Raw genomic sequence first — 24720 nt, 5'->3', positions numbered from 1 at the left:
TGACTGAATTGGGAGTGGGACCCAAGAGTCATTTCCACAAGTGAGTCTGTCTTAGTTTGATCTTCTAGCTCAACTCACTGCAGTCACACATATTAATCACTTTGGAAAAAAAATAGCTTATACATTTAGAGTGCTTCACACACTAGGCCTAGATAGGAATAACTCTGGGGAGATTCAAGTGAACACCCACAGTGGGATAAAAATACTTCTGCCCCAGATAGACAGGAGATGCAGATTCCTCCAGAACGTCCCTCACCAGCCCTCTCGGCTTCCTCCTGCTGCTTTTTTCTCTGCAGTTCTTGCAGTTTCCTCCGGAATTTGTCCTGTTGCTGCCGGAGTCTCTCCTGGGCCACTTGCAACTGAAGCTGCTGCTTCCTCTCCTCCTCCTCCTGCCACCGCCGTTCTTCTTCGAGTCTCTGTTTCCTCAGCCTGAGAAAACCCACAAGATGGTCAGGGAAATGGCGGAAAGCACAGGGGCAACCTAGCGAGACTAGCTGGCAGGCAGTGCCCCTGGTGGAGGCCCTGCAGCTACAGGCCACACGGAGCATCCCATTCAGAGGACAGTGGGGTTTCTAAGGGAAGCCTGAGTAAAGAGCAGAAGCAAGAGCACAACCAGCCTGGAGCCAGAAGCCTGAAGTTTCACCAGACAGCCCTGTGCTCTGGGGGTAGGGGACTTAAATTCCCAGAGCTTCATTTTCCATTCTTACAAGATGAATCTTGAAACTCCAGTCTCACAGAAGAATATTAAATTAGATGAGTCAATGCCTCTGAGAGAATCTAGTGCAATGCAGACAGTCGTAGGGGCTCAACAAACGTTTGCTGGGCTGCGTCACCAAGCCCTCCCAGGAAGACTCTAATGGTCAGGACACCACACCTGATCTTTGGGCCAGGTTGTTCCTAGGATAACTGAGGACAGAGGAAAATGAGATGTGCTGTTTTACTACCGGGCATTAGCCTCAGAACCAACTCTGTCCCTGGTGGAGGTTAACCCCAGCCTCTTCCTGCTGCCTCCTGGTGTGGCCACAGCCTCCCGCTGCTCCACCCACCGGATCTCCTCCGCGCGGGCGCGTTGCTCCAGCTCCAGCTCCTCCTTCATCTTCTCTGCCCTCTCCAGCTGCTCCTGCAAGAGCTGCCTCTGCTCTTCCTGCTCCCTTCTCTTCCTCTCCACCTCCAAGCGTCTCATCTCAGCCCTCTCTGCTCGCAGCCTGTCCCTGGAAGCTTCTTGCTCTCTCTTGGCGAGGAGGGTCTGTGGAACCAGAGTGCTCTTTAGTGAAAGGGAGAGCGTGTCTCAAGGGTGAGCCCTCCTCCACCCCACCGGGTACGTTGTCTCTCATCAGAGATGGAGTCATTGAGTGCTTTCCCCACAGACCGCAGCCTCTGGCTTGGGCTCTGGGGTCTGACTGGCCTGGGTCCAAGTTTCTTACTTGCTTCAGGATTTGGAGGTCACAACTTAATTTCCCTGACATTGTCTTCTTCTTGGGGCTGTTACTGGGATTAATTGAATTAGTGAAAGTGCCAAAATAATGTCTGACACATCGTATGTCTGGAGTTTTCAATGCTAGCTGCACTTTATGGACACGTAAGGAGCTTTTAAAAATTACTTGAGGCCAAGGCCCCACCCACCAATTCAATGGGAATATCTAGGTGGGAGGCCTTGGTTTTAAAAAGCTTCTCAGGTGATCCTAGTGAAGCCCTGGGACCCACAGGTTCTAGACAAAGGCTATCTTACCAGGGACGGTTTTAGATATAAATGTGTTAGACTTACATTTAATCCCATGCAAACCCACTTTCTCAGCGAAAGGTTCCCTCGGTTTATGTGAAGTGTTTTAGCTTTCTTTTTCTCCCTATCGTCCCCGCCACAGTCAGAAGCCACAAGGGCAATTTTGAATGCAACTCTTCTATGGGAGCTTGGTGTATCCAACTTGGAGTGAAACTTCCTGGCTTTTTAGCCTGTGCAGAGGCAGAACAGTACTATGGATTAACGATAAAGCTAAGAAATTCTGATTCTCTGGCAGGCTCAGGAATGTTCTACCCACAGCTTAAAATTTTCATCTGTGGTGTAGAGCAGAATTCCATAGTGTAGGCAGCTGGGAATATTGGGAACTATAAAGTCAAGATCTTTCTTGAAATCCTTTTTGGAAGACCCTGGATTATAAAATAAAGAAAAATATAATGATTTAAAACTGACAAGAACCCTGATTTTAGAGCCAAAGGACCTAGGTTTAAGTCTTGGCTCTATCATTTTATGGTTGTGTGGCTTCTGGAAATGGTCTCTTATCTCCAAGCCTCAGTTTCTAGGTCTCTGAAATGGGGATAACTACATCTGGCTCACAAGTGTGGCTGTAAAGATTAAATGAGATTCAGCAGAGTTGTACCATACACACATGTAACTTATGTGAGTTCAACCATAGTGGTTTAGCTGTGGGTATAATTGTAGTGTTTAAAGCTACTCTCTTCCCCCCGACAACAAGACCTCTAAATGCAGTTTGGCACCTTCATCTCAGTGGGAAAAACTGTGATTTATCCCAAGAGCAGAGGAAAAATTGGTTGGGTTGGTCTTATTGAGAGATGTATCTGTATGGTATTATTTTTGATTCACTGCAGGGATTTTCAAGGGTAATATTCCTTACACTGACTCAGTTTTTTCTCTTAAATACCTGACATTAGAATCAAGGCTCCTGGAACAAAATTACTTTTATATGCCAAAGCACCTTGTAAAGACAGACACGTGTGTATAAACTGCCTGTGGCACAGCTGCGTGCCACAGAAAAGCAAATCAGGAAAGGAGAAATTTCCATAGCCTTTGGGAGGCAGGCAAAGATTTAGTTCCAGGCCAAGTCAGGGATATGCATGTACTTGGCTCTGATGGCCAGAACCCACCTTTCCCTGTGACTGTGAGGCCTGTGCCAACTTCCTGCTCTTTAAGGGATGAGTATATGCTGTGGCAGTTTGGGGGCCTCACAGAATGCATCATTTCAGAGGGGCTTTGACAAATTGTGTCTTGGATCAGCTCTGGCTTCTTAAAGGGTCAGAAGGTATCAAAGTAGAACAAATAAAACCATTATGTAGTACTGCTGTTTCAACAACTGCAATATGATTTGGGGCTGTTTTTCCCACATCTGCAGTTGTACGAGTGAGACTGTACGAGTGTACGAGTGGCCAGAAATCTCTCTGGCCAAACTGAGAATATTGGACCTCACCTTGGAAGGGTCATCATAGCTTCTTTCTTCTTTAGATTCCGTGTTTCTAGTGACAGGTATAGTCTGCATGGGTGATGATCTTCCATCTATGGACACTTGGCTCTCCGGAGCATCATACTTGGCGGAAAGCCAAGGGTCCTCTACAAGAGAACTGGAAGGAGAGAAACCTCTATCTGAAGTGTCTTCTATTTCCTTAGAGTTAATGATATTAGGCCCATTCAGTTCTGCTGCTATTTCCAGATTCCTTTCCTTCCGTATCCTTTTCCTTTTGGTTCTTGGATTCCTTTCTTTGGGAATTAGCCCTGATTTCTTTTCAGTCTTTGATTCCTTTGACTTTCCTGGAGGAGAATAATTGGGGAGACAGAAGTGTAGCTAAGTAAATGTGATCTCTGTATCCTTTTCAGTAGCTTTTAGACTTTAGTGTGCAATGGAATTACTTGGGGTGCAGATTACTAAGCCCCACTCCTAGAGTCGGACTCTGTAGGAATCTGCATTTTCACAGGCACTCCAAGTGTTTTGAGAAGGGTAGTGCACAGACCACCCTTTGAGAAACTGCCTTATCCTATGTGGATCAATGGTAATTCAATAGTCTTGTTACTAAAAAAGTTGTTTCACTCTGACCTATGGTAGAGGCAAAACTCTCCAGAGGAAAAACTACAGATACAGATGGAAAGTCCTGTCTCAAGAGTCTGGCTTGAGGTTGTAGCTTTGTAACCTGGCAAAGTTTAAGCCTTCCATACTCTAAGAACTCTTCCTCAATTCACCTCTGGGGACTGCAAGTATTTCTTTTTCCCAGTCCTGCCAATGCAAACCAAGTTATGGGCTACAACTATGTAAAGTCAGCAAGACTTTAAAAAGTAAATCTCAAAAATAGATTGAGCCTAGGAGATGATCCAGTGTCATCCTTTCTGACAACCTTTGATTTGTCTTCTGAATCATGTGGCCAGGAAAGAACAGGTGTAAATTTTAGGCTAAAGAAAGTTTTCAGAAGCATGGGAATATAAATTTCTAGTAAGGTGCAACACAGGGAACCAAGAAGAAAAATGGTAACTGGGGTAATAATTCAGAGCTTGTTTTATCCTTCCCCTTCCCAATGCTTTCACTGCCCAATTCTCAAATTATGGTACAGTTATTAGTTCATAGAGACCATGGTAAGAGCATGTATTTGGATCCACCACTTTACTGTTTGATCTGTTTGGGGTTATGCAAGCCACTCAATTTCTGTCAAGCCTCAACCACTACATGATATAATAATAGCACTTACTTTATGGAGATGTTTTAAGGATTTCATGATGTCATATGTGCAGGGCTCTTAGTACAGTGCGTATTCAGTAAATAGGTGCTATTGTTATTTCCTCTCTTGATCACAGGTCTCTGGGTAACCCTGGTTTCCTCTCTCCTCTTCTCTATCTCCTAAGATACTCACATGAAGTAAGTCTGCAATACTGTCTTGGCCAAGGTAGTCAAAAAGACAGGAGAGCCAAAGCATAAGAGACTCTTAAAAACTGAGAAGAAACTGAGGGTTGATGGGGGGTGGGAGGGAGGAGAGGGTAGGTGATGGGCATTGAAGAAGGCACCTTTTGGGATGAGCATTGGGTGTTGTATGGAAACCAATTTGACAATAAATTTCATATATTAAAAAAAAAGACTCAAAATTAGGTAGTTTGTCTCATTAGATTCATGATGATTCTCTGTGACACCTCTCAGCTCCCATTAGGTGTCTTTTCCTGGGTCATTCCTCAAGAGCACACTCCCTTACCAACAGAAGCCTCTGTTTTCCTGTGGACCTTTCCTTCTCTCTCCCCTTGGGGTGCCTTGGACTTGTCTGTCTTGGTTCTTTTCTTTCTCTTGTCTTTGTCAATCAACTCCATCTCCTAAAGGTGAAAAATTAAGGAAAGGACCATGATATGAGTAGGAAACAAACAAACAAAAAACCCATCAAAGGCTGATTATGTTGAACAAGACAGAATGGCTTAGAATGGAATTTCTGGGTTTCACATGAAGCTGGAGAGCGAGTCTTAGAATGGAACTGGTGAGGAGATCCTAAGGTTCAGCCTTTCATTTAAAACTGCTAGGTATAATGTCATAGGAGGAAAGAGGAACAGAATACACTTTATGATTGTCCCCTTCTTGGATGCTAAATCACGATCTACAGAGGTGGATCAAAGTGAAGCACTTTTCAACTTTGATAGATTGCTATTGCTACAATTAATGTTTAACTAGTTTAAATCAGAGCCAGCTTTATTCACTCTTGCATCATTTGCTAACTTTCCAGAAGTTTCTCAAGCAGACGACCACAGCCATGTCAGTCTTTACCTTTCCCTATGGGCTGGGACAACAATGGAGATTCCTCCAAAGAGAGGATGGCAGAATGGGTACCTTAGTACCTGTGATATTTTGACATAAGAAATATATATTTGTCTTCATCCCCAGTCTCTGGCACAGAATTCCTAAAACCATTGTAATTTCTGGAGCATAAATGTGAAAAGAGTGGCTTTTGTTATTCACTAACAAACCCCTTTTTTAAAAAAAAATTTTTTTTAACGTTTATTTATTTTTGGGACAGAGAGAGACAGAGCATGCACAGGGGAGGGGCAGAGAGAGAGGGAGACACAGAATCTGAAACAGGCTCCAGGCTCTGAGCTGTCAGCACAGAGCCTGACGCGGGGCTCGAATTCACAGACCATAAGATCATGACCTGAGCCGAAGTCGGACGCTTAACTGACCAAGCCACCCAGGTGCCCCACTAACAAACCCCTTTCAACCACACCTGAGATTGTATTAATGAGATGATTTTGGAAAGCACCTAAGGTGGGGGGTTGCTGGTTGCTAGGGGAACCAACCATGTTATTAGAGGTTTGGAGCTTTCAGCTCAACATTCCCAACCTCAGAGGAGGGAGAAAAGACTAGAGGTTGAGTTAAGTACCATCTACCAATGCTTTTATCCGTCAATGGCTATGTAATGAAGCCTCCATGAAAACCTGAAGCAAAGGAGTTTGGATGGCTTCTGAGTTGGTGAACACATCCACATGCTAGGAGAGTGGCACACTTCAAACTCCATGGAGAGTGAAGCGCCTGCTTCTGGGACCTTGCCCTATGTATCTCTTCATCTGGTTGTTCATTTGTATCCTTTAAAATATCCTTTGTAAGAGGCATCTGCCTGGTTTAGTCAGTGGAACGTGCAACTCTTGATCTCGGGGTTGTAAGTTCAAGCCCCAAGTTGGGTGTAGAAATTACTTAAAATTGTTTAAAAAAATATCTTTTGTAATAAATCAATTATAGTAAGTAAATGTTTTTCTGAGTTTTGTGAACCATTCTAACAAATTGTCAAAGCTGAAGAAGGGGTTGTGGGAACCCTCTATTTATAGCTTTTTGGTCAGAAGTACAGGTGACAATCTGGGACTTGTGACTAGTGTCTGAAGTTGGAGCAGTCTTGTAGGACTGAGCTCACCCTTAACCTGTGAGGTCTGTGCTAACTCCAGGTAGTGTCAGAATTGAACTGTAGGACAGACATCCCTTCCCCATGCAAAAAAAGGACTGGATACCCAATTGGTGTCCTTCGAGCTGGAGAATTGATCGATGTGGAAAAAGACTCCATACATCTGGTGTCAGAAGTGGTGTGTGTGGGAAAACTGAAGTTTTCTATTAGCACCTTTGTAAAATTAGAAATGGGCACCCCATCCTTCAGAAGGATGCAGCCCAATGCTGGGGTTCAGGGCATGGTTTGTTAACCACAGAATGGATTTCAGCTCTCACTTGCCCCCATTGTAGGTACCCTTGTGTATATACTAAGCAATACATACAACTGTCCATGATACTCCTAATGAGAGCAACATCCAGGCAGGGCTTTTGGAACAAGCTGGTAGGTGTTTACACTTACATTTATGTTGGCTAGTGCCTGGTGGTTGAATGATCTTGGTTCAGTTTTCTCTTCTCTTCCTCTTGGAAGAAGAGATGTGTCTTTAGGACCCAACCTCTCTAGGGACTCGTGTCCTTGGAGTCTTCTTTGTAGATGATGTACATCATAATCTCTGCCACTTTAAGAAAGAGCAAAACAAGAGGACCAAACTAAAAAACAAAACAAAACAAACCCCACAAAACTAGTGGACAAGGAAAAGGAAAAGTGAACAAACATTGTTTCTGTGGCACTGTATTGGGCATGTTACACACTTGGTCAACCCTCTTTTTCTCAATACATCCCTGAATAAGGGAGATTAGAAATTTGAGTCTTCATTTTTGGGGTTCTCTCCAGCTTAATCCTCAATTTAGGGAGCAGAAGAAATAGTTTGTCTCCCTGTGGTTGCATATCTATGCCTTTAATTGAATGACACAGGGTTATCTAACTGAAATTTCTTCTATCAAAGGCTTAGCTGAAAAATACATGACCTTTAAGAAAGAGTCTTAGGCATGAACAGACACTTTTCAAAAAAAAACCATCCAAATGACTAACAGACACATGAAAAAATGTTAAACATCACTCATCATTAGGGAAACACAAATCAAAACCACTATGAGATAGCATCTGAAACCTGTCAGAATGGCTAAAATTAGTAACTTAGGCAACAGATGTTGGTGAGGATGCAGAGAAAGGGGAACACTTTTGCACTGCTGGTGGCAATGCAAACTGGTGCAGCCACTTTGGAAAACAGTATGGAGGTCCCTCAAAAAAATTAAAAATAGAACTACCCTATGACCCAACAATTGTACTACTAGGTATTTATCCAAAGGATACAAAAATGGTGATTTGAAGAGGCACATGCACCCCAGTGTTTATGGAAGCACTATTGACAATAGTCAAAGTATGGGAAGAGCCTAAATGTCCATTGACTGATGAATGGATAAAGAAGATGTCGTGTATATATAGATGTATATGTATATACATACATACATACATACATACACAATGGAAAACTACTTGGCAATCAAAAAGAATGAAATCTTGCCATTTGCAACAATGTGGATGGAACTAGAGTGTATTATGCTAAGCAAAATAAGTCAGAGAAAGACAAATATCATATGATTTCATTCATATGTGGAATTTAAGATACAAAATAGATAAACATAAGGGAAGGGAAGATAATATAAAAACAGAGAGGGAGACAAACCATGAGAGACTCCCAAATACACAGAACAAACTTATGGTTGTTGGTGGGGTGTTGGTTGGGGGAAGGGCAAGGGGCATTAAGGAGGACACTGGTTGGGATGAGCATTGGGTGTTATATGTAAATGATGAATCACTAAATTCTATTCCTGAAAAATAAATAAATGAATACATACATACATAAAATTTGATTAAAAAATAGTCTTAGGAACATGCAACTATCCATCCATTCTTTTATGCCCTCTGAATTCTATTCTTTTTTTTTTTTGAATTCTATTCTTGGTCAAATCTAGCCACCAAAAGGTCATGTGCTGTGTTTGTGTGATCTCTTGTAGAATTGCAGTCACTGACTATCTGCCTTGAGGATAACTGACTTATGTTCTCTGGGTAAAAAGGTCACTAAGAAATAGCTATGTGGTTTCAGTAACAGCTGCAGCAGCAGCTACTGTGTGCCAAACCTGGTTCTGGGCATTTGATTTTTTAGCCAAATCAATATTTTGTTCATTGTGCTGTGCTAGTACAGGGTCCTACTATAGAAACTTGAGAAATATTTGTTGCATGAGGTAAAAACGGAATTTCCTGTAAACACATGGGTCTTTAAATCATTCAATGTCACTCTATAAAAACCCACAGAAGGTGTATCCTTTAGAATTTAGTGCTAGGAAAATCTTTATTTCCCTTGAGGAACAGGTATGCTGCAAATGAGAACCACAAACCTGTGTTACTACTACTACTACTACTACTACTACTTCTCCTCCTCCTCCTCCTTCTTTTTTTGTTTTTACATTCAGGAATCTCTGTATCAAATCTGGAAGTCTGATCTTTAGTCACAATGACTCTAATTACTTTTGTTGGGTGTTGATATTCTTTTTTCTTTTCCTCTGGATTAAAGATTTTTTTTCTTTTTGGTTATCTCACTTTGGCTTTTTTTTTTTTTTTTTTTTTTTTTTTTTTTTTTTTTTGCTGATGAGGTTGTCGTAAGCCATTTAAATCCATTGTGGAAGAAACTGAGGTATAAAAGTTGAAAACTGGAATTTTTCAGATAGCTGCCTCCCCCCATCAAGTGCATTTCTTTCTTTGTTCCTAGGGATCATAAATCCTTTTTGACTCAGGAGGGGACACCTACATCAAGAGGCAGGTGAGGTCAGGTTGTCAAGTCACTGATGCTCATGGGAGGTCACAATAGGCTATAGTTCCAGCTGCCACTGCCAAATGGGATTTAGGAGCTGACTGGCCGAGCTGCTGGTTAGTGAGCTCATTGGAAGGACATAGTGAGCACATAGGAAGCACTTACTACATGTTAGCAATTAGTTTTAGTATTTTTAAGTATTATTTATTTTACCCAAAGCAGAGTGAATGTGTAGAGGAGAAACCAAGTTGAATTGACAGAAATCACCTTACTAGGCATGTCTGTAGATCCCAGTTATGTAGACAAATGGAGAAAGCTGTTTCCACACTGTTAAACTTCACTTTTCACCCACCCAGCCAAAGAATATGGCTTATGTAGGAAACATGTCACAATATAATTCTCCCCAAGAATCCGTTTCTTAGACAACAATTCTGGCTGTTAGAGAATGCAGTTAGCCTGAGAATCTTCATGCTTAGAAAAAACAGAAATGAAATAATTAAAAACAAAAATGAGGGGTCTCTGGCTGGCTCAGTCAGTAAAGCAGGCAACTCTTGATTTCAGGGTCATGAGTTCGAGCCCCATATTGGGCGTTGAGATTACTTTAAAAAGAAAAAAGAAAAAAGAAAAAAGAAAAAAATGAAATAAAAGTAGAGCAGTCCATATCATTACAGCTTCGAACACTTACGTCTTTTGGACAGTATCTGACTCGAAGGTCTGGATGTGATCATCCAGGGAAGCACTAGGAGGGTCAAGGTTCATATTCCTCAGCTCCTGGTCTGTGAAGACAAAGAGGATCCTTAACAGCCAAAGACAATAGACAACAATCCCAGACATGGGAAAATGTCTACCTGGTTAGTAGTCAATGACATGCAAATTAGCACAATAAAGTATGTTATGCCTAGAAAATTAGCAAATCCTGCACAAACCAGTGCTGGCACAAGGCAAGTGACATTAAAATTAGTAGACGCTTTGGGAAAGTGCTACGACAGTGTGTACCAAGAACCAGAAAAATGTTCTAGTAAGATCAGGAATCTTACTCCTGGATATTTATCATGAAGAAATAATTCAAAAGGACAAGCTTTTTGTACAAAGTTTTTATAACTTTGTTATTAATAATGAAAAATCTCCCCAACAATGGGAGATTGGGGAAGCAATTTATGATGCATTAATTTGACATTTAAAATTATGGTTTAAAAGATAAGCAATATGGAAAACATGACATAAAGAAGTAAAAATGTAAAATATAGAATATTGTGGTAGAACTCTATAAAATATGTATGCAAATGAATAAGGGCTGGAAGAGAAAACAAAAAGAAAATAATAGATTAGGAAGTTTATATGTGTTTAAATTTTTTCTTAAAATCCTAGTGTGATTATAACATTGAAAATGAAATTGTTTAAAAAACCCCAAACATTACAACTCAATAGTAAAAAAACCAAACAATCCAATTAAAAAATAGGCAGATAATCTAAACAGACATTTTCCAAAGAAGACATACAGATGGCTAACAGGCACATGAAAAGATGTTCAACATCACTAATTATGAGGGAAATGCTATTCAGTGAGATATCACCTCCTACCTGTTAGAATGGTTAGTATCAAAAAGACAAGAAATAAGTACTGACAAGGATGTGGGGAAAGAGGAACCTTGTGCTCTGTTGGTAGGAATGTAAATTAGTGCAGCTTCTATGGGAAACAGTATGTAGCTTCTTCAACTACATACAACTTAACTTCTGAGTATTTATCTAAAGAAAATGAAAACACTAATTCAAAAAGATATATGCCCTACATTCATTGCAGCCTTATTTACAATAGCCAAATATGGAAACGACCTAAGTGTCCATTGATGGATGAATGGATAAAGAAGATGTGGTATATATACAAAAAAAAGTGGTATATATACATAAAAAAGAAGGAAATCCTACCATTTGCAACTACACGGATGGGCCTTGAGGGTATTATGCTAAATGAAATAAGTCAGAGAAAAACAGATACTGCCTGATTTCATTTATACGTGGAATCTAAAAAAAAAACTAAACGAACAAACAAAACAAAACTCATAGATACAGGGAGCAGATTCATGGTTGCCAGCAGGGAAGAGGGTTGGGAACTGAGAGAAATAGGTGAAGGGGATCAAGCAGTAAAAACTTCTATATATAGGGGCGCTTGGGTGGCTCAGTCATTTGAGCATCAGGACTCCAGATTTTGGCTCAGGTCATGATATGGTTCATGGGTTCAAGCCCTGCGTTGAGCTCTACATGTTGACAGTGTAGAGCCTACTTGGGATTCTCTCTCATTCCCTCTCTCTCTGCCTTCCCCTGCTTGCTCTCTATCTCTGTCTCTCTTTCTCTCAAAATAAATAAACTTAAAAAAAACCTTAGATATACAATATAAATAAGTCATGGGGATATAATGTAAAGCATGGTGACTATAGTCAATAATATTTAGCATATTTGAAAGTTGCAAAGAGTAAATCTTAAAAGTTCTCATCACAAGGAAAAAATTTTTTTGTAACTGTATGATGACTGTTGATAACTAGACTTATTGTGGTGATCACTTCGTGATGTATACAAATATCAAATTATTATGTTGTATACCTGAAACTAATATAATGCTACATATCTATTTTCTCTCAATTTTAAAAATTTTAATTAAAATAAAAAATGAAAAACAAATGTTACCCTATAAGGAAGGCTTACTCAGGCTACACAGCTATCACTCTTTGCTGGACTCTCTCAAGACCAAACTGGGTAGCTCTTTATTTTTTATTTTGAGGTGGGGGGGGCGAGAGAGAGAGAGAGAGAGAGAGAGAGAGAGAGAGAGAGAGAGAATCCCAAGCAGGCTCCATGCTCAGCATGGAGCTTGACGCTGGGCTCAAGCTCATGACCCTGGGATCATGACCTGAGCCTAAATCAAGAGTCAGACACTCAATCGACTGAGCCACCTAGGCGCCCCTGGGTAACTCCTTTAAAATGAGAAGAGTCCTCAGACTAAGACTTCATATTGGACTAGGCTACCTTTTATTTCACTTTAAACAATATTTTTATTATGAAAGATACATTTCATTGCAGAAAATTTGAAAAACAGAAGCACAAGGAAGAAAAAATAACTCACAGTCAACACATAATTATTAGAATGATTAAAATGATTGACTATACTTAGTATTGACAAAGAGGCAAAGGAACTAGAACTCTCATTTACTGCTAGTTGGAATGTAAGATGGAACAGTGACTTAGGAAAGTAGTTTGGCAGTTTCTTTTTTCTTTTTAATGTTTATTTATTTATTTTGAAAGAGAGAGTGACTGGGGGAGGCATAAGGAGTTAGAGGGAGAGAGTGAATCCCAAGCAGGTTCTGTACTGCCAGCACAGAGCCCGACATGGGGCTCAATCCCACGAGCCATGAGATCATAACCTGAACCAAAAATCAGGAGTTGGGCACTTAGCCTACTGAGCCACCAAGGTACCCCAGTTTGCCAGTTTCTTAAAAAATTAAATGTTATATATATCATATCATCCAACCATTACACTCCTGGGTATCCTACTCACGAGGAATGAGGGGCTCCTGGCTGGCTCAGTTGGAAGAGTATGTGACTCTTGATCTCGGGGTTGTGAGTTTGAGCCCCATGATTGGTGTAGAGGTTCCTTAAATAAATAAGCAAACTTAAAAGAGGAATGAAAGCATATGTCCATATAAGGACTTGTACACAAATGTTCACAGCAGCTTTATTGGTAATAGTCAAAAACTTGAAACAGCCCAAATGTTCATCAACAGGTGAATGGATAAGCAAACTGGTGTATACATACAAAGCAATATTACTTAGCAGTAAGTACAAATGAAGCATTAATACACTCAGCACTATGGATGAATCTCAAAAGAATTACATGGAATGAAAGAAACCAGACCCAAAAAAGGGTATATATAGTATGACTTCATTTATAGAAAATTCTAAAAATGCAAACTAATCTATAGTGACAGAAAGCATATCAATGGGGGACACTGGGAGGCTGGGGACAAGGGAGGCTGGAGTTGGAGGAGGCATGAGGAAACGTTTGGGAAAGATGAATGTTTTATCTGGACTATGATGATGGTTTCATGGGTATATACATATATCAAAACTTACCTAGTGGATCTTAAAAGTTCTCATCATAAGAAAAAACAATTGTAACTGTGTGTGGTGATGGATGTTAATTGAAGTTACTGTGGTAATCATTTTGCAACATACAGATAAATCATGTTGTACACCTTAAACTAATACAATGCTATTTGTCAATTATATCTCAATAAAACTAGGAACCACCCCCAAATCATAGCAATGTTTAGTATTTCAATGAAAGAAAATTTATTGGCTGAATAATTTTATACCCTACCAAATAATTACACATCATTAAAGCCTAAGAAAAAGGAAAGTTGACTGCATTAAAATCTTTACAGGAAAAAAAAAGTATTATTTAACACTTTAAAAAACTTATCTAATCATAAAATTTAAATAAGTGTAATTTATCATATATCAATTATCCCTCAATAAATCTGCTTAAAAAAACTTAAGAAAAATATTAATACAAATAAAGTGCCTAAACAGTGTTGGCACTTGGTAAAAACAAACAAAAACCAAAACACCTCACCCATGATCACTCTACGCACATACAATTAATGCAAATATTTTGGTGTATATACTTTCATGCATATATAATCTATCTATCTGGGGTGCCTGGGTGGCTCAGTCAGTTGGGCGGCTGACTTTGGCTCAGGTTGTGATCTCACGGTTTGTGGGTTCAAGCTCTGCATTGGGCTCTGTGCTGACAGCTTGGAGCCTGGAGCTGGCTTCAGATTCTTTGTCTCCCTCTCTCTCTGCCCCTCCCCTGCTCACATTCTGTGTCTCTCTCTATCTCAAGAATAAATAAACATTAAAAAAAATTAATCCATCTACATATACATTCATTTTAATAGAATTAAATATATGTATAATTTTAATTTACTTTTATGTTATTAGAATTTCCCATATAGTTAAATATTCTTAAAAATTATCATAATAAACAGCATAGCATTTCATTGTACAGATGTACCATACCTTAATCAGACATGTAACTTGTAAAATTCAGATTGTTTCAAAGTTTTTATAATTATAAAGAACTTTGCATAACATTTCATTGAAAGGAATGTTTTTGATTATTAAAAGACCTACTCTTTGTTCACATCTATGATTATTAAAGGATATACAGTCTTTAAGGCACAATGTTGACTGCCAAATCATTCCCCCCAAAATTTGTACTGATTTAACACTCAGAAAAATGGTCATCTATTTCTTCATTTATCACATGCTTATTAAATACTGACCACATGCTGGGAATTGTGTTAGATGCTGAAAATAGAGTGGGGAGTTGGACAGACACCCCCCTACCTGTCCCTGGTCTCAGGGAGCTTAAATTTTATTGGGGAAGATGGATATTAACACAAAATAAAAACTTTTCAAAAGGTAGACTCTAATATTCAATCCTTATTTCTCTTTGAGCAGTAGATTCCTGCATGAATTCATTTATTTTTCCTCATTTTTCTTTATTTAAAGGGGTTATAACTTTAAAGAAAGATTGGAAAAGAAAAAATTCACCTGTCATCCTACCATCAATCATCTCCTTAATATGATAGTTAATCCATTTTTCAGCATTCAAAGTTGTCCATGACACCCCCACTCCTTCTCAGCCCAGAGCGCCTTTGTAGCTTGGGTTTTCTTCTGCCATTCCCAAACTTTAAGGATAGCATTTCACACATCAACCTCCAGAAATAGCAGTGGGGACAAAATTGTTAATGTACAGGGTGGTTGGGGAAGCTGGGAAGGTTGATTGGGGTGGTTACTTAGAATTTATTTTGTTTTGGATCATATGTAATGTTACAGAGAGTTGGAGGTGATTTAAGTATCTTCGTGATAAGAGAAATTCTGTGGGAGTTTCATTCCCCAACATGGCTGTAAAAGCTGTTTCACTGGACATTCATGGCTCATTATAGCTGTTTTGAACTCTGGGACAGGGCACTACAGGACCAGCAGAGGGCGCATTTGTATTGACCAAAAGCTGAGTTTCTACATTAGTGTAATTTCACCGTATTGATGAGAATTGAAAATTCTGGGAGGTGGATCATAGAAACAAGCTCCCCTCACTCCCCAATAAAATAATCTGGTATTTAGGAAATATTGGGATAGACTAAGCCAGTGCTTTGAATAATAATTTACAACTTTTAACTGCTTTAAAAAAATCTGTAAAATATTTTAAGAATGCAGAGTATAGAAAAAATACTATATATGAGTACCACCTAGCTTTGTGAAATCTTAACATTTTGCCATATCTGATTCACATTTTTTTCTAAAGAAATAAAACATTTCAGGTACAGTCCAAGACTTCATTGTATAACATTTGATCTCATTTCTGTCACTCTCTCCCAGTGGTAACCGTTTTCTTAAATTTGGTATTTGTCCATTGAACATACTACTCCAAATATGGCACCTTCACAGATTAAATATTTCAAGCTGAAGGAATTTGAAAAATGGCAGGTGAAGGAAGGATTCTCTGACCACCACCCCCTTCTCCCCCTGAAGCACCCCCTTCTAAGAGCCTCATTTGAGAGGTGCCCACCAGAAGTGCCACCTAGAGGAAAGAGGCATCCTTATCTCTGAAGATGGAGAAACTTCAAGAGGAATCCAAACAAACAGGCCTTGCTCAGTTTCTCCCAAATTATTATCCTTCCTTAGCCCATTCCCTTTAAGTAATATCACATTATCCCACAACTTTCCACTCTTCATCAAACCTCGTATAAAAACACTCAGGCTTGGGGTGCCTGTTGGCTCAGTCTGTGGAACATGCAACTCTTGATCTTGGGGTTGTGAGTTCAAGCCCCATGTTGGGTGTGGAGATAACTTAAAAATTAAAAAATCTTTAAAAAAACAAAACAAACACACACACACTCAGGCTTAACCATTTCTTTGGGTCCCCATTTCCTTATGAAGTCTCCTATGTCACATAAAATTTATATTAAATAAATTTGTGTGCTTTTCTCCTCTTAAATCTGTGTCAGTTTAATTTTTTAGGCCCAGCCAGGAGACCCTAAGAGGGTCAAGGAAAAGTTTTTCTTTTCCTACAGTGTCCTCAGGCATATGTTTATATCTTTGCCACATATAAATACACTTATAAATAACAGGGGCACCTGGGTAGCTCAGTCAGTTAAATGTCTGACTCTGGGTTTCAGCTCAGGTCAGGATCTCACAGCTTCATGGGTATGCGCCCCATATCAGGTTCTGTGCTGGCAGCTCGGAACCTGCTTGAGATTCTCTCTCTCCCTCTCTCTCTGCCCCTACTCCACTTGTGCTCTCTCTCTCTCAAAATAAATAAAACTTAAAAAACAACTTATACTATTTTATACATTAAATCATTATATATTTTACAACTTATTTTGCTTAACATTTTAGTGATTAATTCATGATGATACATGCAGTTTCCATTCATTTATTTTAAGTTATTGACACTATTCCATTGTATAAAAATACCACAATTTAGTTATCCATTTTGTTGCTGATGGCTGTTTTGATTATTTCCAACTTTTTGTGATTACAATGCTGTAATGAACCTTCTTGAGTGAGTCACTTTTCATACATAAAAGAGTTTCTCTGAGGTATACATGGGAATAAAATTGTTGAGTTGCAGGGTATGTGTATCTTCAATTTATTGGATATTTCCAAATTGCTCTGAATTTCTAAAACTCTGTATCCTCATCAAAAATGGGTGTTTGCAGACTTTTAAATTTTTGTTAATCTGATATATACCTGAAATGATATCTCTTTTTGTTGTAATTTCAATTTTCCTGATTAGCAGCAAGTTGACTTCTTCACATGACCATTTATTTAGGCTTCCTCATCTGTTAATTGCCTATTCATATCTCAGCCATTTTCACTGGGTTGATCTTTTCCTTCTCTATTTGTAGCGGTTCTTGCCACATTTTGGATACCAATATTTTATTGGTTTTATGTGCTACAAGATATTGTCTTATAGTCTGTGATTTGTCTTTTTTTTTCTTTTTTAAAGATTTTTAAAAATTATTATTATTATTTTATGTTATTTTTAAATGTTTATTCATTTTTGAAAGAGAGAGACAGAGCACAAGAGGGGTGGGGCAGAGAGAGAAAGGGGGGGACACAGAATCTGAAGGAGGCTCTAGGCTCTGAGCTGTCAGCACAGAGCCTGATGTGGGGCTTGAACCCATGAACCATGAGATCATGACCTGAGCCGAAGTTGGACGCATAACCGACTGAGCCACCCAGGTGCCCCAAAAGATTTTATTATTTTTTAAAAATAATCTCTATACCTAACATGGGGCTCAAACTTAACAACCCCAAGAGCAAGAGTTGCTTGCTCTGCCAATTAAGCCAGCCAGGCACCCCTGTATTTGTCTTTTAACTTTGTTTTTGCTGTCTTGTCAAAAACTTTAAATTTTAATATAACCTGACTTGTCAGTAATTTTCTTTATGGTTTATGTTTTGATTCACGGGTAGGAAATTTTTTCCTTTCTCAAATTCATAAAGATATTCTTCTATATTTCTTCTAAAAAGTTTAAAATTTTTGCTTTTTCAGAAAAAAGCCTGGCTGGTTAAGTCAGAAGAGCATGAGACTCTTGATCTTGGGGTTGTGAGTTCAGGCCCCAAGTTGGGTATAGAGATAACTTAAAAAGAAAATATTAAAAAAAATTTTTTTTTGCTTTTTCAAGAAACACACCTGATAATGTGAGATAAAGATTTAAAAATTGGATAACCATTTATCTCAAAGTTATATACTGAGAAATAGCTCATTCTTTACACTTTTGCCATATGTTGTTTCCATATATGGGTGCATTTATTTCTGGATTATCTATTCTGTCTGTCCCTAAGCCAATATCATATGGCCTTAAAGTGATTTTTGATATTTAATATTTTTGATATTTTAGTATTTGGCCTCTTTGTTTTTCTTCAAAATTCTATTGGTTATTTTGGGCCCCTTTATGAATTTTGGGATCAACTTATCATGTTCCACCAAAACCTGATTGGGGATTAAAAAAAAATTGTAACTGCATTGAATTTATAGATTAAGTTAGGGAGAATTTTCAACCTTCCTGTTTATAAACATTACATACAACATTATATAGAATGTTATATTTATTTCAGTCTATTTTTATTTAATTTAACAAGATTTTGTAACTTCTTCAAGAAAGTCTCACATATCTTTTTTTACATTTATTTGTAGGATATATGTACCTCTATCTATACAGATATATATTTAAAAATTACATTTATCCTACCTTCCTGTATAAACTGTACCAGTGGATAACTAATAGAAGAGGAAAAGTTGTTTTGGGTTTTTTTGGTAGGAGTTTTCCAAGTAATAAGTGGAAAAAGAATGATAGAATTTCAATATCACTATTTTGCAGCTTGTAATGAATGAATGGATCTGAAGCTACGAGCACCATGAGGTGACACGATGTCTCCTGATGGGAGAGCTCAATGCCCTCCATGAAATGGTCTTCCAAAAGGAAAAACCAAACCTGAATCTGATCAATCTCTAGATCCAAGTACTAACTTACAGGGAGTATAGAAGACAGAGAAGCATGTAAAACTACACCATGAGGAAGCAATCAGCAAAATCTAGATTGTGGGAAACTCTATAGGGCAAGTGACTCAATTTCCTAAAAATAAACTAAGAGAGTTAAGAAAAGAAATGAAAGGGAGCCAATAAATTAAAGGAGACTTGAAGGCCACACCAACCAATCACAAACAAACTCTGAAACAATTATAATAATTGGGAGACAGTTACAGCATTAAAAAAACTGAATATTCAATTATATTAAAGAATAGTTCTAATTTTTAGGTGCAATAGTAGTATTACAGTTATGTCAAAAGTGTCTTTTTTTTAAGGGTATTTATTTATTTTGAGAGAAAGAGAGTATGAGCAGAGGAGGAGCAGAGAGAGAGGGAGAGAGAGAATCCCAAGCAGGCTCTAAGCAGTAAGCACAGAGCCCCACATGGAGTTCTAACTCATGAACCATGAGATCATGACCTGAGCCAAAATTGAGTCAGATGCTCAACTGACTGAGCTACCCAAGTGCCCCCAAAGTGTCTTTTCTTGTTTTTTAGAGATAGATACTCAAGTGTGTATACATAAAATGACATGAGGCTGGAAAATTTGTTTCAAAATAATATGGAAGAGAGGGAGGAAGGAGTTAGGGATGTGGGTGAACAATATCGGCCAGGATATGGATATGTGGAATTCCTATGCTGATTTTTGTGTATGTTTGGGAGTTTTCATAATAACAATTATCTTACAATTGCATTATAAATTGTAATTTATGTTTTGACACTTTCTTTTTTCCACAATTGATTTTTATGTTTTGATCTATATTTAGTAATCTTGCTGACTTTTTGTCTTTTAATAGCTTGTCTGTAGAGGCCCTTGGATTTTCCATATAATGCTATTGTCTGGGAATAATGACAGTGTCATTTCCTCCTTTCTGTCCTTTTCCTTTTCCTTTCTTTTGGTTTCCCTACTGTGCTACTACAATGTTGAAATAGAAGCAATGACAGAGGGCATCCTTATCCTAGTTCTTTCTCTAAAGAGGATGCTTTTAAAGTTCTACCATTAAAGTGTGATGCGTACTTCAGATTTTTGATAGACACTCTTTATTAAAATCAGGAAGTCTTCCTCTGTTCCCAGTTTGATAATTTTGAATTATGAATGGGTGGATATCATAAAGTTATTTTTCATTTTGTGTCTATTGGGATGACCCTAAGGTTTTTTCCTTTAACCTCTTGACGAATTACATAAACAGACTCTCACATGTTAGACCATCTTTGAATTCCTGGGATAAACCAAATTCAGTCATGGTATATGTATACACACACACACACACACACACACACACACACACACACACTATATGTATATTTGTATTATTTATATAAAATATTACATATTTAAACGTAAGCTTAATGATTTGATTGGCTATATTTTATTTAGGAGTCTTGCATCTTGGATCATAAGTGAGATTGGTCTATAAATTGCCTTTCTTACGTTGTCTTTATCTGTAGGTTCAACTGCTTTTTGGTCTTGATGAATTTGGGTCTCAAGTTAGAAATAAATTTTACTTCCTGGAAGGTGAAGAGAATTTTCAGGATCAAGGGGCAACAGCTGTGTTCTGGGATTTTGGGGACTTCCCTGGGGTTTCTATTTTGGGTTAAGTGGAGTGAGCCAGAAACATTCCTTTTTTTTTTTTTTTTTTTTTTTTTTTTTTTTTTTTACATTTTATTTATTTTTGAGAGAGAGAGAGAGAGAGAGAGACAGAGCACAAGTGGGGGAGAGGCACAGAGAGAGGGACACACAGAATCTGAAGCAGGCTCCCGGCTCTGAGCTGTCAGCACAGAGCCTGACATGGGGCTTGAACCCACAAACCATGAGATCATGACCTGAGCCGAAGTCGACACTCAACTGACTGAGCCACCCAGGCGCCCTGAGCTAGAAACATTCTTAAGGATGTACAACTGCTCGACATGGAGGAGGGCTTTGAAATACTTTTCAGAAGGAAAGATAAAGCAGTAACAGAGTGTGGAGGTCATCTAGGCTGCTAGGAACTAGCAGATAATTCTGAACCCAGTACTGGCAGTGTGCAGTGACTGTGTAGGCTTCATATAGAGCAAATTGGGGAGCAAGGGGTCTTGACTGACCTCAGGTGGCAGCCCTGTACAGGGGTGCCACTTTCCAGGTTGTAGATTCTGGGGCAGGGGCACTGTCTCAACTTCTGGGCACACACTTCTGATCTATTTTTCCCACAGCTTTAAGGGAAATTTTTTGCAACACTGGCTACTCCTTAGTTCATTGCACAAGTTGGGCAGTCATTATATCTGCTCCTTCTGGAGCTGTTTATTACTGGAGCCAGGAACTGCCCCCGAGGAAAGGCCTTCAAACCTCCCTACAGCTAAGTGGACCAATGGGATTTATGCTCTTACAAGGCAGCTGTGGGCCCAACACTGATGTTTTCTCTCCTGTCCTCAGGATGAGGAGATGCTGAGCCAGCTTTAAGATGTAGAGAAGGGTAATGGCAAAGGGGATGGCAGAGAGAAGGAACCTGGGGCAGGGCTGTCCTACCTCTTGTCTGCCAGCTTGGACTTTTCCGAGAGAGAGAAATAAACCTTCCATCTTATTTGAAGTCACTTTATCTTGGTCTTTGTTAGAATAGTTGCATCAATATCCTAAGTACTGCATACCCATCTCTTCAATAAAGCAATAATGCTCTGGGCCTCTTTTTCCCTAGTAGAATAGAAATGGCTCACTGGTTTCTAAGGGTTTCTGTAAGACCTGCCTTTTGTCTTTTCCCCCCATTGTTTCAGGCTACTCATTAGGGACCCCCCTGTATCTCATGCAGGGCTCCTCAAATCTCTCACTCTTTCTAAGAGTATCTCAAATTCTGCCACATTGTAAGGGGTTACATCACTATTGCACATAGCCTTTCACAGAAGGCAGAGGCTGGCAAGGCTGCTTTGTTCAGACTGGGTCTGCTGTCCACATGTGGACTTAAGTAAAAGAAGGACTTACACAACGGACTCAACCAGTCTTGCCAAGTTCAAGCCCCCATCATTGAGATTGACCTAGAAAGTAATCATCATGTTATCAACTTAGAACAAGTCTCTCCTGACAAGGAGACAAGACTTACAGCTACTAAATTAAGGTTTTTAAGAAATAGACTGATAGCTAACCCATAGTGAGCACTTCCTCTGTGCTAGGCACTCTCATAAGCACATTACATGTATTAACTCCTTTATCTCACAGCCACCTCATGAGGTAAGTAGTATTGGCACCTCCATTTTACAGATGACTTCAACCCAGATCTAGTTAGAAACTCTAGGGGCAGGACCCCAAATTTATTTTAACCAGACTTTCAGGGGATGCACACTGAAGTTTGAGAACAACTGGCCTAGGAAATAAACAAGACTTGAAATTTTATTCTTTTTTTGGACTGAGGGGTTGGGGAAAAGAGGTGGAAAGGAAAGTTTTGTATTTAACATGAACAATTTTCCAAACCCGATTTGATTTGGAGGTTGCCAATTTGATTTGTCTGGTGAAAACTTGCATGCAGTGATTTCACCAAGTGTAAGATGCAAGGTATTCTTGGTAGATATGGCACTGGCTCACTGCTCATAATTTAAACATGAAGATCACTACTTAATTTAGAGTAGTAGAGAATAAAATCTTGGCAATTAGATGTAAGGCCTATATGGGGAAAATCGATCCTTAAATAGTTAAAAAAAATTCCTTGGCAAGCTCTCTTTTCTTCCTACAAAGATTTGAAATCTTTTTTTAAACATTAGCATTTATCATTCAGGACAGGCAAATGCCTTCTTTAATTTTCTGCAGTGATATTTCACTGCATTAAAGACTGTCTGGATAACCTTTGTGGAACTCAGCCGAAGCCTGTTCCTCTGTCATGAGAAAGGAAAACTGTTTCGACTGACGTGGTCATTGCTTAGATTGGGCCATGTTCTGCACTGCCTAAAACCCCCATTGCACTTGGAGCCTTGTCAGTGTTCACATTCTGCATATGTGACTTATGATATGGAAGGTCTGAAGACTGGAGCATTGTTTCCCTGGTTACTGTCACTCAGCTTTGAAAATGGAGGGGGCAGGAGACTTATTTTAGCAAGAACTCTGCTTAAAAGCTTGACCAAACCCAGAGATTGGGCTACCATAATATTTTATTGTCTGATATGTAGAAACAGTGAAATCTTTTATTTTATTATTCTATTTTGAGACGGAAAGGGCACAAGTGAGCCAGGGGCAGCAAGAGAGAGAGGGGGAGAGGGAGTGAGGCAGGGCTCACCTGAAGCAGGGCTCTTGCTCACCCGAAGCAGGGCTCAAACTCATGAACCTGAGCTGAAGATCATGACCTGAGCTGAAGTCAGATACTTAACCAACTGGGCCACCCACGTACCCAGCAGTGAAATCTTTTTAAATGAGTATAAAATTATTTTTGTTTAGAATATCAAATGAAAGAAACAGTAAAATATGTAAACAGAAAAATATCAAATTTAAGGTGAAATTCCAAATCCATGACTTTGCACTTTTATTTCTAGTGAGCTCTCATGGTCTCCTCATCTCATGGGGTCTAGAGGAGATAGGAAGAGTCATGGTGTCATTTCAAGGTTGGAAAACTGTGACCCTGAGAGGGTAGACATTTAATCATTATGATATCCAACTCAAAAATAATACAGTATTAGGGTGCCTGGGTGGCTCGGTTGGTTAAGTGGTTGACTCTTGATTTCAGCTTAGGTCATGATCTCAGGTTCGTGAGCTCAAGCCCCACATTGAGCTCTCTACTGACAGTGCAGAGCCTGCTTGGAAGTCTCTCTCTCTCCCCCTCTCTCTGCCCCTTTCTGACTCTTTCTCTCTCTCAAAATAAATAAACTTAAAAAAAAATAATACAGTATTCGTTAAAGGGTTACTGTATATGAATTACTTCATTTATTTCTCATGCAACCTTAGGAGGGGAATACTGTTTTCAGCCTCAGTTAAGGACACTGAGGCACAGAGGGGTTAAGGCAGTAGTCCAACTGCAGAGCCCACGTTCTCCACTCAGCTGAACAGAGCTGCTGTTGCTAGCCTATATAGAGCACCTTATGTGAACTCAAGAAAGGCACCCCAGTAGAAGGGCCGGTAGAAGGGGGAAAGGAGCCCCTTCTGCATGGATACCCCCAGTCCTGAGGTGCATGGCTTAGGGGGCAGAGCACAGGCCCCTATTTGCTCTCTCTGCTGGATGACTTTGTACAGCAAACAATAAGCAATTCTTTCTGGCTGGCACTGCATCCACTCCTTGAGAACACAAGTGTCTCTCACCTATCTATTTCCATTCCTGCAAGATGCAGTGAGGATAAAGAACAGTTCTGGTACCTGGGCCTACCCAACTGCAGTATCACACAGCATGCACAGGTACCCCCAGGGAAGAGATTAGAGTCTAGCTCAGGGTCTGGGAATATGAACTATGCCAAAAAGCCCAGTTCTGGGCCCAATGTTTCCTAGAATCATCATTATTAAATGCAGCATCATTTTTGGAGGAAGCCACACTCAAACAGCCTGACCACCCAGGGCGGTGGGCAGCAGGGTCTGTGTCTCTAAAGATACTGCCCCCCACCATCGTTGGAATATTAACCCTCTAGCCAGGGAGCCTCAGCTCCTGCACCTGCATATCCAACGCCCCTGTGGGCAGGAGGAACAGAAAAGTGGAAGTGCCTAT

General features: G+C 39.5%; 1 protein-coding gene across 3 annotated transcripts in view; it reads right to left on the bottom strand.

The window, feature by feature from the left end:
• The window catches only part of KIAA2012 (KIAA2012 ortholog), a 107588-nt gene that overhangs the window by 4179 nt on the left and 78689 nt on the right, over nt 1-24720 (bottom strand). For all 3 annotated transcript variants that reach the window (XM_053215568.1, XM_015075915.3, XM_027053206.2), the window contains 6 exons: nt 10116-10206; nt 7081-7237; nt 4960-5074; nt 3201-3538; nt 1047-1246; nt 257-429 (listed from right to left, as the gene is read on the bottom strand). In XM_053215568.1, the coding sequence (XP_053071543.1) occupies nt 257-429; nt 1047-1246; nt 3201-3538; nt 4960-5074; nt 7081-7237; nt 10116-10206 (1074 nt within the window). The remainder of the gene's footprint in view (nt 1-256; nt 430-1046; nt 1247-3200; nt 3539-4959; nt 5075-7080; nt 7238-10115; nt 10207-24720) is intronic.

Source organism: Acinonyx jubatus, chromosome C1 (genome assembly GCF_027475565.1).
Source record: "Acinonyx jubatus isolate Ajub_Pintada_27869175 chromosome C1, VMU_Ajub_asm_v1.0, whole genome shotgun sequence".
Taxonomy (NCBI): domain Eukaryota; kingdom Metazoa; phylum Chordata; class Mammalia; order Carnivora; family Felidae; genus Acinonyx; species Acinonyx jubatus.
The sequence above is the reverse complement of the archived record's forward strand: the minus strand, read 5'-3'. Positions and strand labels throughout refer to the sequence as shown.